The sequence below is a fragment of the Phalacrocorax aristotelis genome, chromosome 3 (assembly GCF_949628215.1).
Source record: "Phalacrocorax aristotelis chromosome 3, bGulAri2.1, whole genome shotgun sequence".
NCBI lineage: Eukaryota > Metazoa > Chordata > Aves > Suliformes > Phalacrocoracidae > Phalacrocorax > Phalacrocorax aristotelis.
Window position 1 is genome coordinate 26784701 of NC_134278.1, and position 13704 is coordinate 26798404.

General features: G+C 41.8%; 1 protein-coding gene across 1 annotated transcript in view; it reads left to right on the plus strand.

Moving 5' to 3' along the window:
• The window catches only part of LRRC1 (leucine rich repeat containing 1), a 74021-nt gene that overhangs the window by 20470 nt on the left and 39847 nt on the right, over positions 1–13704 (plus strand). Inside the window, exon 3 of the mRNA XM_075086982.1 lies at positions 11562–11640. Coding sequence (XP_074943083.1) covers positions 11562–11640 — 79 coding nt within the window. The remainder of the gene's footprint in view (positions 1–11561; positions 11641–13704) is intronic.

The window sequence follows — 13704 nt, forward strand, 5'->3', positions numbered from 1 at the left end:
TGGATCACCTCTATTTTAGTAGCTAGAGTCTGTTATCTTTCACCTTCCGTTTAATGGACTTTATTGGTTTAGAGAAGAAATAAGGTCTATTTTTTTTAACATTTTTTTAACGTTTTTTGTCCATTGTAATTGTACCGTGTAATGAAAAACTCAGGTCTTTCCCAGGTTATTTTAAGAACACTGTCTGCATGTTCACATTCACAAACTTTAATCAGTGTTGAAATCACAAAGCAGATTTGGTCTTTAGAGGCTAATGATGTGGGTCATCCTCTTCTTGATTACCAGCTGTAAATTGTTTAAGGGATTAATGTGTCTATGTGAAGCTGTTTACATACTTTTTTTCTCTCAAAGGTCTTCTCTTTGCACCTTTCATCATGCTACAGAGCTATCATAACTCCTGTGTTAGATTAAGGGAAGCAGATGTGCATTGAGAGCTGTGTAGTAATTCAGCCAATGAAGGGGGTTCAAGTTAGCTGTTCCTCCGTGGAAGTGCTCTGTAACCTTGCCGTATCATCTTGTGTTCAAGCCCCAAGTCTCAAAACAGTGGAAAAGATGCAAGTCTGTGTGCAATAGGAGAATTAAATGGATTTTGATAATCTTTGAAGATGGATTATGCTCGTTCTGTTGCTGGTTCAGCTCTCAGCAGAGCTGAGATCTTACTTTTGTGAACTGAGGAGCGATGGGTTTGCTGTGGCATCTACTGAGGAAATCCGTGTGTGGGAAGGTCTTAAGACACATGGAACACTGCAGGATGCTTGATTCCAAAATCTCAGCATGGCTCTTTTATTCTTACTGGATATCAATACTATTTGTTTAATATGTACAGGGTCATATCTACCATAGAGATGGATTCTGGCTGCATATTATATTAGTTGCTACCCATTTCTGTAGTTTCTGTTTAAACTGAGATTATGACTATATTGATAGTGCAGTTGTTCTGAACAAAACTCTTGTGACAGTAAGATATTCTCATTTCAAAATTCCCTCTCAACACAGTTGCCATGTTATGGCAAATACGCTATCATTTATATGAAAATAAGCACAGACTTCACGAAAGAGAAATATGCTACTTCAGGGTTACCCTGACAGTAGAGATGGTTCCTCAGAAGCGTCTCAATAGTCATGACACTAGCGTAAGGGGAAAGCTGCTGCTGTGCAAGGCTAGCAGTCTGAGCATTGTCCAAGATTTTGGAGGTCAATCTTTGGCAGCTGTAGGCCAGCGTCCCAAATGCTCCATGAGCCTTATTTTTACCTCTTCCTTCTTTTTACCTTTTCCTTCCTTCCAAAATGGATTATAGTTGCAGATTTAGAAACATCTTTTTTCATTTTGTATTCAGTTATCAGGGTACTTTCAGAAGTTAACAGCAATGATACTTAACTGTTCTACTTCCAGCTGCAGGCAGTTTGATATTACTGCTTTTTATTTGAAGAGTTTATTCTTTTTAGCTGCTTTACAACCTAAATAAAAGTCTCTTTAGAGGTCTTGGTCATCCTCAGGACACCACATTCATTGTGAATTGGGTGATAGGTTGTGCTGGTTTTGGCTGGGATAGAGTTAATTTCCTTCATAGTAGCTGGTATGGGGCTGTGTTTTGGATTTGTGCTAAAACTAGTGTTGGTAATTCAGGGATGTGTTTGCTGAGCAGGGCTTACACAGAGAATCAAGGCCTTTTCTGCTTCTCACCCCACCAGTGAGCAGGCTGGGGGTGCACAAGGAGCTGGGAGGAGACACAGCTGGGACAGCTGACCCCAAGTGACCCAAGGGATATCCCACACCATATGGTGTCATGCCCAGCATATAAAGCTGGGGGAAGAAGGAGGAAGGGGCGGACATTTGGAATGATGGTGTTTGCCTTCCCAAGGAACCGTTACACGTGATGGAGCCCTGCTTTCCTGGAGGTGGCTGAACACCTGCCTGCCCGTGGGGAGCAGGGAATGTATTCCTTGTTTTGCTTTGCTTGTGTGCACAGCTTTTGTTATCCCTATTAAACTGTCTTTATGTCAACCCACAAGTTTTTTCACTTTTACTCCTCAGACTCTCTCCCCCATCCCATCGGGGGACTGAGCAAGTGGCTGTGTGGTGCTTGGTGCCAGCTGGGCTTAAACCATGACAGTCCTTTTCAGTGTCCAGTGTGTGGCTCGAAGGGTTCGAGATAATGACAGCTTTGATTGGAATGTGCTAGATAGAATTTATAGCTGTTATTGTTCTTTAGCTATTAATTGGCAGGCTCCTGTGCTTGCCATGGGGCTTGCTAGCCTTAATGTATATCAGAGTCTAGTCCTTGTTAGTGGCTGCTTTTTGCTTTTGCTGCTTGCTGTACTGCTTATCATCTTACTGTGCTATGCCTGGGAACATTTTGATAACCACAATGGCCAGGCGCCTGGGCTGGCAGATGGCCAAGGCATCGCTGCTGTTTCTGTGCTGCTGTGCTGGACAGGCTGGAACTCCAGCGTGAACTTGAGTTGAAGGGACTGTGATCTGGGGATGAGTCCACACAGGAGCAGAACACCCCAGACCATCTGCGGCTGTGGATAAGCCCATGTCAGAGTAGGTACATCTCAAAGTGTCTGTGGCTGTGCCACAGCAGCTGTACCTTTGAAGGGATTGTGGCCCAAGGATAAGTTCCATGTTGCAGCAGGTACACCTTGAAGCATCAGTGGCTGTGCATGAGGTCATGCTGGAGCACCTTAAAGCATGTGGCCATGGGTAACTGAGCATGTGGTGCTCAGTTGCTGGCTGGGGTTAAACCACGATGTAGGTACATTTTATTTAACAAGTCATGTAAAGATTCCTTAGAAGGCTAGGTGAGCATGTAGCCACTGACCTGCAGAGCATCAGTCCACGCCATTGCAGAGTGGTGTGTAATCTTTGTTTTGCTCTCTGGAGCTTCAGCTTACTTGTTTGTATCAGTGCATGCAGACCAATGCTTTCCCTTTTAATTTGGCTATCTGCTCTCAAAGACATACCTGCCATCGGTACTGTAGGATTACCTCTCTTCTGCCCACAAAGAGGGTGAGTGTCCCCCTTTTCTTCTCCCCCACCAAAAGCAGGATAACCAGCATTTTCAAACTAGAAATACTGACAGATGAAAGGCTTGAGCGCGTATTTCAATTCAGCCTTGGCTGATTACCCAGCTATTTTACAGTAAGGACATAAGCTAATTAGGCAGAAGCACTCTTAAGTCTTCTGATCTTGTCCTGCAGCCCCACATGGCCTCCGCTCTCTCATCTGACAGCTGTTGCCTTTTGCCCTGTGCTCTCACCTTGGATCTGGCTGTCCACCTCTGCTGCACTTCCACAGCATCTGAGTGGAGACGTCCTTCATTAAATCCTTCTGTTCTCTGCGTGCCACCAGCTGCCCTGACATGAATGTGCTGGTACAAGTCTGGTGGTAAATAGTAAACCCCAGAATGCTAAGAAATAAATGTGGATTGACACTTTCTTGCTCAGTGGACAAGAAAAAAAAAAACAAGAGAAGGCAGCAAGCTGTGTTGTGAGGCAGTATGGTTGGCAACTGCATATTTTTGTTAAAATATGCAACTGCTTGATGTTGCTAGTTTGCCTTCAGAACTGCTCTGTGTCCGGGTGAGCACTTACGGACAAACAAGAACTGCTCTCCTGCTCCTGCATGGACACGTCTTACCTGGCGCAAGAAAGCGTCCAGAGGATGTGTTCACTGCAATCCTGGTTGTGAACACCTGAAAGCCATGGGGCATCCCACCAGAGACTATTGTGGTTTGTATGGTGGTAGGGCACTACTGCAGATGATATTAAGCTTTAGCCTTTACCCTGAGTTAGGCCAATGACACTTTTTTGGTTTTGTGGTGTGGTGGTTTTTTTTTTTCTTTTTAAATTATGCTAGTGAAAGCAGATCTTCCTTGTTGGAGACTTGGAGGTAACAGAATTTTTCACTCTTAGGTGGTTGTTTGCTAGCAGTTGTGTTGAATGGTTGTTTTTTGGTTTTGTTTGGTTTTTTGACACACCTAATTTTTAGTGACATATATTTTCTTTGTATTATCTCCCATCCCTCCCTTGACGTTAGTTTAAAACCTGTGCTTAAAAAACGTAATCATCTTCACATCTTACACATGAAGTTTAGGGGTCAGTGTAGAAAGCAGAGTACTGGGGAAGAAAGAAATATGTACTGCAAATTGCTTTCAGATTCTGGAGCACTGCAGAATCCCACAGATGTGTAGAAATTTTTGCTCCCTTTGAAGAAGTGATATAAAAGCTGGAATTTGTGAATCTGTGTCACTAAAATGAATTTTATATTGGTAAGTTGGAGGAGGAGGTGAGCTTTGTATACAGCAGGAGAAGTAAAGTGAGAGAGAAAAGATTGGACCTTGTCACTAAGCAAGGTTCATCAGGGTGGGGAGGGAAGAAGCACTAAGTGCCAACCATGATTGGGAAAGAGAAGATAAGTGAAAGCTCACGATGGGATAATCTAATTAGAGAACGTTAGAAGGTGTTATTTTTAAATGGATTACAGAAAAGTGGATTTTTCCATCATGGTATATTCTGCCAGGTTTAACTGTTTTTTCTAAGGAAACTTCACTAATATACTTGTGTGTGGATCTAGTAACGGCGTCTATCTTCATCCAAATTCAAGAGAAGGCTATGGATTTTGAAGGGTTTTTTTTGATTGGGGTTTTGGGGAGGTGGTTTTGTTTGTTTGACTTTTGCGGTTTTTTTTTTTTTTTTTTTTGAAAGCAGCAGGACAAGTTGGAGACAAACCTTTGGCCTGCTGAAGTATCAGCTAAAGCACTAAACATCAGGCAATCCGTATGGGAGTGACATAAAATAAATACTTCATTTTTCTGGATAATCTAAATGAGAGATCATAAAATGGCAAACTGCAAATAGGCGTCATTAGTTCTTGTATCAACAGAGTTGCTTGAGTTTTGGTTTCTTTTTTGTTGAGAAGGTTAGATGCTGTGACTATGAAGTTACTGAAGAATTAATCCAATAAATCTGTAACTTTGCTGTTAAAACACTTAAAACGCTTTCTGTCATCCACAGCTTCATAGGTAGAATACTAGGTTTTACTTTTTTTTTTCCTTGCTTCTCAGACTAAAAGTATTTAATTCTTCTAATCCTCAAGATCCAAGATGGAAATACTTATAAAAATGTCTCCTAGCCTTGTTTAACTCTTCATTGGCAGGTATCAGTAAAAACATAGAAGACCTAAATTCCTTGCTGAACTTGGGCTTTTCTGCTTAATTCACCTGGAACTGTTGTTTCCTTGTGATCTGATCTTTGAGCTTCCCCCCTCCTCCCCCTCCTTCTTTTTCCTCCTGTTTCCAATTTACAGCTCCTGCAGCTGAGAAGGACAGCCTGTTGATTTACCACATGCTATCTGTTCAAAAAACAGCTTGGTTTTATGTCCCTGCACAGTTTTCTTTCAAGTAAATTGAAATAATATCTATGTATCCACGAAATGCAGTTTTGTGAGGACTTTTTTTCCCAGCTCCTCTCCTCCCTTGGAAAAGGGATGTATCCAGAAGCAATGAGGAGGATTAATGAGGTGCATACCTCGCTTCAGTTTCTTGTAAACCCAATCTGAACCTGTTTGTGAATCTTCCTTTAAGATGTGAAGACGAGTCTTAAAAGAGCTCTATCTCTAGTATTTTGTATATCCTCAGAGCTGAAAGAGGAAAATGTTACTACCTGTAAAAGAGCCACTTAATCTCAGTAGACTTTACAAGAACCATGTGACTCCTGTCATGTTGTGCCCCAGAAATTATAACGTTTACCTAAAGATGTTGATTACTGTAGCCTTTAGGGCTTGTAGCAAAACCTCCCAGTTTCTAGAAAAAAAAGCAGCCTGTCAGATCATTGTGTGTGTCATGATTTTAATGTGGAAATGGAGGGAGAGGATGAGTGACCTTCCTCCCTCCCTTCCCCCTGTGGAGATAGAACCTCTGGGAGCTGCACTGGGCTGCTTTGGGGAGGGTAGAGAGATGTGATGGTGGCAGCTGCATGACAACAGCCTACTCAGCTGGGCTTTGCAGCTGAAGAGCCTGTCATAAAGACAAACAAATATTTGCACCACAGATTCCTTCTTGCAAGGTATTGACTAAGTGGGCAGTTTCCCCCTCCCGTGTTGGGAAGGTGGAGGAGTTGGAGAGTGGGGTGGGAGAGCTTTCCCCAGGGCAGGTGTCTCAGAGACCCCTCTGCAGTGGGTAGCAGAGAGGAACCTCCATGGAGGAACAACCCCATGCACTGGTACAGGCTGGGGGCTGACTTACTGGAAAGTGGCTCTGTTGAGAAGGACCTGGGAGTGCTGGTGGACAGCAAGGTGACCCTGAGCCAGCAGTGTGCCCTTGTGGCCAAGAAGGCCAACAGTGTCCTGGGCTGCTTTAAAAGGAGGGTGGCCAGCAGGTCGAGGGAGGCTGTCCTCCCCCTCTACTCTGCCCCAGTGAGGCCACATCTGGAGTGCTGTGTCCAGTTTTGGGTCCCCCAGTTTAAAAAGGACAGGGAACTGCTTGAGCAAGTCCAGCGGAGAGCTACCAAGATGATGAGGGCACTGGAGCATCTCCCTTATGAGGAAAGGCTGAGAGACTTGGGTTTGTTTAGCCTGGAGAAGAGAAGACTGAGGGGGGATCTTATCAATGCTTATAAATATCTAAAGGGCGGGTGTCAAGAGGATGGGACCGGACTCTTTTCAGTGGTGCCCAGTGTCAGGAAGAAGGGGCAATGGGCACAAACTGGAACACAGGAAGTTCCAGCTAAACATGAGAAAAGACCTGTTTACTGTGAGGGTGACAGAGCAGTGGAACAGGCTGCCCAGGGAGGTTGTAGAGTCTCCTTGCCTGGAGACATTCAAAACCCACCTGGACGAGTTCCTGTGCCCCCTGCTCTGGGTGTCCCTGCTCAAGCAGGGGGGTTGGACGAGACAATCTCCAGAGGTCCCTTCCAACCCCTACCATTCTGTGAAGTGGGAAGAGAACCTCTAGGCTCCTAAATCACTTGAGCACTGCAGTACTTTACTGGACTCTTTGTGTATGTGTGCGTGATATACTATTGTAGATATTGCATATTATGTAGTGAGAAGAGTCAGGGGGAAAATTCTTGTGTGTATTGAATTGGATGGATGAGATCTGTTTCGCCTCTGATTATCCCTCTCCTGAGGGATAATGCAGAATGAATTCAGAGTCTTTGAGTCTGAAATGGGCTTCCTGGGTATACATTTAGTATAAGCCAATCAACTGATTCATACATTAATGAATTACTAATCACTATGTGGTTAAGGTGTTCTGTCTGTGTTGTGTATACGTGGTGGTGGGCCTTCTGCGATGACTGTCTAGATCAGGACTATTCAGTTGACTTTTGCTGGGCTGTATGGGGTGCATTGCCTCCAGCTCCCCTAAAGTGCAGTGCTTTGTGTCACCTTCATAGCTGGAAAATATAACAGTACCCAGTAGTTGCTCCCTGAAATACCCTTGAACATTGTAAATTCTCCCTCAGGAATGTGGTGCATCTGAGACTTCAGCTAAGTTCTTATAAAAATATACTTTGAGCCAGAGTCCACTATCTGGGTAGGTCTGGTAGCCTTGTCGCAGCCTAGGACCTTCCCAGGCATTTCTTTCTTGATATTGATGAGGCACTGGAAATTATGTTCACTATTGCAGATTGTGTAAAGGATGCTGGCTGTGTAGCCTTTGGGTAGACAAAAAATACTGTCAGTTCTTGAAATTCAATATACAGTACTGTAAAAATGTGCCATACAAAAAGTTTTATCAGCTTAAAATGAACATTGTCTTCTCCCTCGCCCTCCCAGCCATCAGAAGAAAGTAAGTGGGGGAATGGGGATTGAGAGATATCACTGTTGTAAAAATCTTCAACAAAAAATAGATTAGCACCAAACAAAAGGATTTATAGAAGTAATTTTCTCATTCAGACAGTACAGAATTCCCTAGTGTCAAACTTACCTCTTAAGTCACTTGCACAGGACTTGCTGTATCATTAGAAAGTTCTTGTGCAAACTAGAATGATAAACATCTGAAGAGGCATTTTCAGTGGGGGGGGGAATGTGCCCTCTTTATATACATGACTGGATGAAAATCATCCACTTCTGCTGGCACAACTTCTTTTTGCTGCCAGTGTATTTGTATTGTCACACGTCACAGGGCTTATGCTTGGTTTATGGCTTTATTATTAGCAATGCTGCACAATCTGTATGCCAGAACATCTGGGGCATCATGTAAATGTAGAGCATTTGTCCATGTGTAGCGTTAGAAGAATCCTAGATTTTTAAGTAGGATTTGAGCTGGTTATCCAGCAGTGGCCAGCAAAGCATTCAACCTAACTGCTGCTGATATTGGCAGAGATGTACGTGTTAATGTCTGTAATGAAATCGAGTAGTCAACAGTAATGGTGAAAGCTGCTTAATCCATCAAGAGGCAGGAGGACTTCTCTATATAGTTTAATATCCTCTGCTGCTTTTCAGTTTATTATGTCAATGTGTCTGTTATGGACCATCATCTTCTGTGCTATAATAACCACTGCAGATTTTTTGTCATATACTAAAATGCTCCTTGACTTTTCTCTTCTGAATTCATTTATTCAATGCAATGTTACAGTAGTCTTCACATGCAGTGATAAAGTATCTGCTCATAACTTGGTTGTGTTTTGCCTGAGAAATCTCTTTAAGATGCCTTGCGATTAAAACAAGTTATATTTCAATGTTGTTGACCTTATTAAATGTGTAATGATCCTCAGTTCAAAGAGTTGCACTGAGTTTCTGTCTGTCCCTTGTCCAGTTAGGTGGTGGAGAAAAATTAATCAGATACAGAAGTAGTATCGATGCATGGAAGATAATGCACTGTAAATGCCAAAAAAAAAAAAAAAAAAAAAAAAAAGCTTAATGTCGAAATGGAGTTTCCCTTTTTTCCTGTTTCTGTTACTTATTGAAGATTTTTGCTCAATGTAGTGGCTTCATTGTCTCAAATATCTAGGCTGGGAAAGAGCATTTCATTTTCAGAACATATGTAACATGGAAATGCCTCCAAACTGTAAGCAGTGCCTATACTGTCTTATTTCAAGTAATATCTTATATTGGGGTAATTTTTACTTAGCTCAGATACTTGTTGGCTTTTATAGGTAATACCCAAGACCTGTAACAGGAAAAGCTTATCAAAATTGTTTTGCTGAGAAGACATATTTCCTAGTTTTCATAATCCAACATACAGAAGTAGAAGAGAAATTGTTTGCAGTATGGCAATGAAACTACACATTGATGGAAGAAATTAGTAGCATGAGTAGTTCAGAAACCTTGTCATTGAGGATTTAAGTTTATCTTCTGCTTTATATGTTACGTTTCTCTGTGTGTGTGTGTGTATATATATTTTAATTTTTTCCAAACAAAATAAGGTAGTTACTTCTACTTAAGCTTTAGTTTTTGTGGGCTTTTTGTGGTGTTTCTTTTTTTTATCTGGGAGAATGATTCGCATGCACAGAAGAGTGTGTATCTGTGTATGAAAAGGTGTGTGTGTACATATATGCATGTATAAAAGTCGTGGACACTGGCTTGGTTGCAAATAAACCAGTTATTCTGAGCCTTCAGGCGCTTTGAAATAGTGATGTCCCTTTCAGGACTTTTTAAGCTAGTTACCAGGGAAGGATGGTATGAAGACTAGATGGTAGATTGCACACTTCTTCACTTGTTGCTGGTTAGCAGAACTCAGTGTTTGTCATTCTTGTAATGCAAGGTAGAAGTAACAACGTCTATTGAGTGCATGTAGGACCTCTGTCTTCAATAATCCTGTAGCATAAATTCAGCCTTCTACAGGCAGCACTCAATCACAGAAGATTGTAATGGGTAAAACAATCAGCTTTGCTGTCTGTAATCACAGTTTTGGTTTTGTTTCGATTTTATGTGTATATTTCTATGTAGGGAGAGGGGAAGGTTTCCATTCTGTGTACTGCTTGTATTTTCTTAGCGCGCCCTTTTAAAAGTGAATGCTTCTACATGAATCTTTAATGAAAAAAAAAAAAAGTTATGTACTTCTGGGGTTAGTGATTAGACCACTCCAGAGCTACTCGTAATGATTAGGAACAGTTTCCCCATCTGCCCCAGCTGTTTTCAAAGCTGTGCCTGGTGAGTGTACTGGGAGCACTGGGGTTCGTGAGGCAAGAGTGATTTGTTTCCATCCCAAGAACCACCTCTTGGGTGCCCGACTCCCTTCTTCCCTCCAGCCCTTCCCACTCATGTAGGAAACAGAAGAAGGATCCCAGGAGATGCTCCTCTACCACCCTTTCATTGATTGTTCACAGCTGGAGACCTGTGGGTTTGGAAGATTTTCTTGCTGGCTCTGGGTTCAGTTTTGAGCTGGGAATCCTTCAAAACAGATGCATTTGCTCAGATTACCTGGCAAGAGATGAACCTGATGATCAGGTACTCTCCTCCCTCCATTGCACCGCTTTTGGGGAGAACTGCTGAATGAAATACTTAAGTAGTCCATTCTGAGTTACTCAGGTAGGAAGAGACCTAATTTGCAGCTATTTTTCAACATATTTAGATTGCTGATGGCTGCTGAGGTCAGTGGTGCCACTTGCATGAGGAAGATCTATGAAGATGTTTCCTGAAGGATTCTTTGGGATGAGAACAGCAGGAAGAGGAGATGGAGTACATGTAATGATCTGTAGAAAAAGTAGAAATAGGAAAAACTTGGAAACAGAAGTCTGATTTTTACTTTAAGATTTGCCTTTTTTCTTTTTGAATTCTTTTAAAAATGAATCCTCAAAATCTAACTTGTTAAACAAGGAAAACAAACATGTTTGTTGCATTTTTGCTGGATGTCAATGACAGTAAATAAGGACTTACACAGCGGACCCACAGCCTATTCATGGAAATACAGCGTGATGTAAGAGGCCCAGAAGACAATCTGATTTTTTAAGGATAGTGTGCCTAACTTCAGTGGGTAAACATGCTGAAGATACTTGAAAAAAATACTTGTTTTCACTTACAAATATCTCTGATTGCTTTCTGGCAATCTGAAATAGTGTACTAGCAGTTATTTGGGACCCGTTAATTTGAATATTTTCAAATTACCTGCCTTTAGTGTGAGGGAGGCTGGTTCTGCTCCCATGAGTGTATGTTACAGGTGGAGAGGCTTGCACGTTCTCTTCTTCCTTCCCTTGTTTTCCCTCCCCACGTACTTTCTGCCAGCACAGACTGTGGGTGTGTATTGACCAAATTACAAGAGGTTCAGATTTTAAATGGTTCTTTAGGACAGTCCTGCCACATAGAGAATCTGTTTTTTGTTTTTTTTTGATGGGCAGAGGCTGAAAAAGATCAGTCCAGGGACAGGTGAGTAGTCTAGGATCAGGAAAATGAATGGGGAGCCGGAGGGGAAAATGGGATGTGAAAAAGCATGAAACGGCTGTACTGTGATAGCTGAGTACTTGGGCACAAAGCAGTCTTGTATGTTGAAATGTCTTGAAAGATACCAAGATAACTCCTTGCCGTAGCAAGTTACTGAATGTAATGAGGCAATAATTTCAGTGTAGATGCAGTACAGTTGTTGACAATTTTTTTCCTTATTTTTTTTCTTCTGCAGATATTCCTGAAATACCAGAAAGCATCTCATTCTGCAGAGCACTACAGGTAGCAGATTTCAGTGGGAATCCACTGACTAGGTAACTTCCACCTTCTTCTTAGTACTTGCTATACCAGAATTACAATCTTGCTGTAACAATTAAAATTTTAAATAAGCCCTTAAAAATTGTGATCTAGGATGTCTATGAAATCTTGCCAACAGCGTCTGACTCTGGTAGGGACTGCAGCAAAAGTTCAGATTTAAAGTGATGTGCATCTTCCATGGGAGGGGATGAAATTTGTTAGCCAACCAGGAAAAAATGTAAATCTGATTGTTTTGAAGTAATTTTCATTCCTTTTCTTAAATGCATAAGAAGACCATGCTCATGCTTGGAGGAAATAAGGCAATGGTTAGCATGAATGCATTGGCACAAATCCAGGTGCCTGATGATTTGGAATAGACTTTAGATCAGCCGCTGCAGATAATGGCTTTTACTAATGATTAAAGCTTGGACTAGCATTTCATCACCTTCCCATCAGTTGGGACACAGTGACATGCAGTAACACGTGGCAAAAAAATGCTCTGCATATGTTGGTGGCTGCTATGGCTGCTGCCGGTCTGCGTTCTGATGAGCTGGGGTTTGGGAATTACGCACACTTTTAGTATAGAAGAGGAGTGTTGTTTACATTTCTCTGTTCCATTTGCTGAAGAATTTGGAATTTATCTAGTGAAATGAGGCTGGAGACAGTAAGGAAGAGTTGATCTGCTAGTTAAAGCCTTTGAATACTATTTGGAGAACTCTTTCTTAAACCAGCCCGTGCCACAGAGGTCCTTTGTGATGCTGAGCAAGTCACATAAGCCGGAGTATTCACGGTGGTTCCTCGTCGACCTGCATTGCTTTGCGCTGAGATGGGCTAGGAATACTTGCAGGATTAGCTGGCTGGCTGGGGTGCTGGAGTGTTAACAAACAGGAGAGTGTCTGTAATATCCTAAGCCCCTCCAGTGGTTTTGCAAGATAGCTTCTCCCATGTGTGCGGCTGAGATTCTTCAGAAGTGCACTTTGAATATTGCTGATAGTGCGTCCTAAGTTCTCTGGAAAGTCACATCTCTGAGCATTAAATGGACACTTGTGATCTTAATCCCTGTGCCTCTGTAGCCCCTTTATATAGTGAGGATAATAATACCACAAAAATCTGGTAAAGCAAACTGAGGCTGAACTGACGTTTAAATACGCAAGAGGTGAGGGTCACCGAACAGCTTTTTCCCAGGTGTCAGTGTGCAGTGCATAAAGCTCAGAGCTGCATCTTGTGGTATTGAAATCAAAATTGTCTGTAGTAGTATGCTATTTATCTGTCTCCATTTTGTGTGGTGAATAAGGCCCAAGTAATGTGTTTCCTTAAACAGTAGTTGTAATGCACAGCTACAGCTGAGTGGAATTAACAAGAGAGTTGAAAGGCTCTTTAATGGGGTTGAAATAGGTCTTGTAACTCTTTGTTGACAGTTTAAGGGAATTTTAAAAATTTTTGATAAAGTGGCTCCAAAGTGTATTTGTGTCCTGGAAAACATCACTCCAAGCAGTTTATTAAGTTAGAAAACACAGATACCAGCAGCTGTTTACACACAGTTGCCAGGTATTTTCTCTGATAAGATCCAGAATTTCAGTTTTACCTATATAACAGCATGTAGATTTCAGCACTAATTTGCTCTGGCACAGTGGAAAAGTCTAGCAGTGATTTCCTTTTCTGTGTGATATTTTTTTTAGCCATTGATTCTTGTCCTTATTTCCTCTAAGCTTAAAAGCCATTGGAAATCTTCCCAATCAATATCTTACCACTAATACAGTGTGTTGCCTCATTGTCAAACTTAATCATTGATGAACCTGCAGCATCAAAAGTGGCTGGCAGACCATTTTCCACAGCTATTTTTGGATGATTTCAGGCTTATATTAATAAAAAGCAGGCACATTTATTGTAGATTAGACTGGAAGTCCACTATATGTTATAGAAAGAATAGAATAGTTCCAGCTGGAAAAGACCTAAAATGATCATCTACTCTAACTACCTGTCCACTTCAGGACTGACCAAAAGATAATCAGGCCATTTAACTCCAGTCTTAAACCTGTTAGAGCCTAAACGGTAATGAATAGTTACAGTGGAGCTCATAT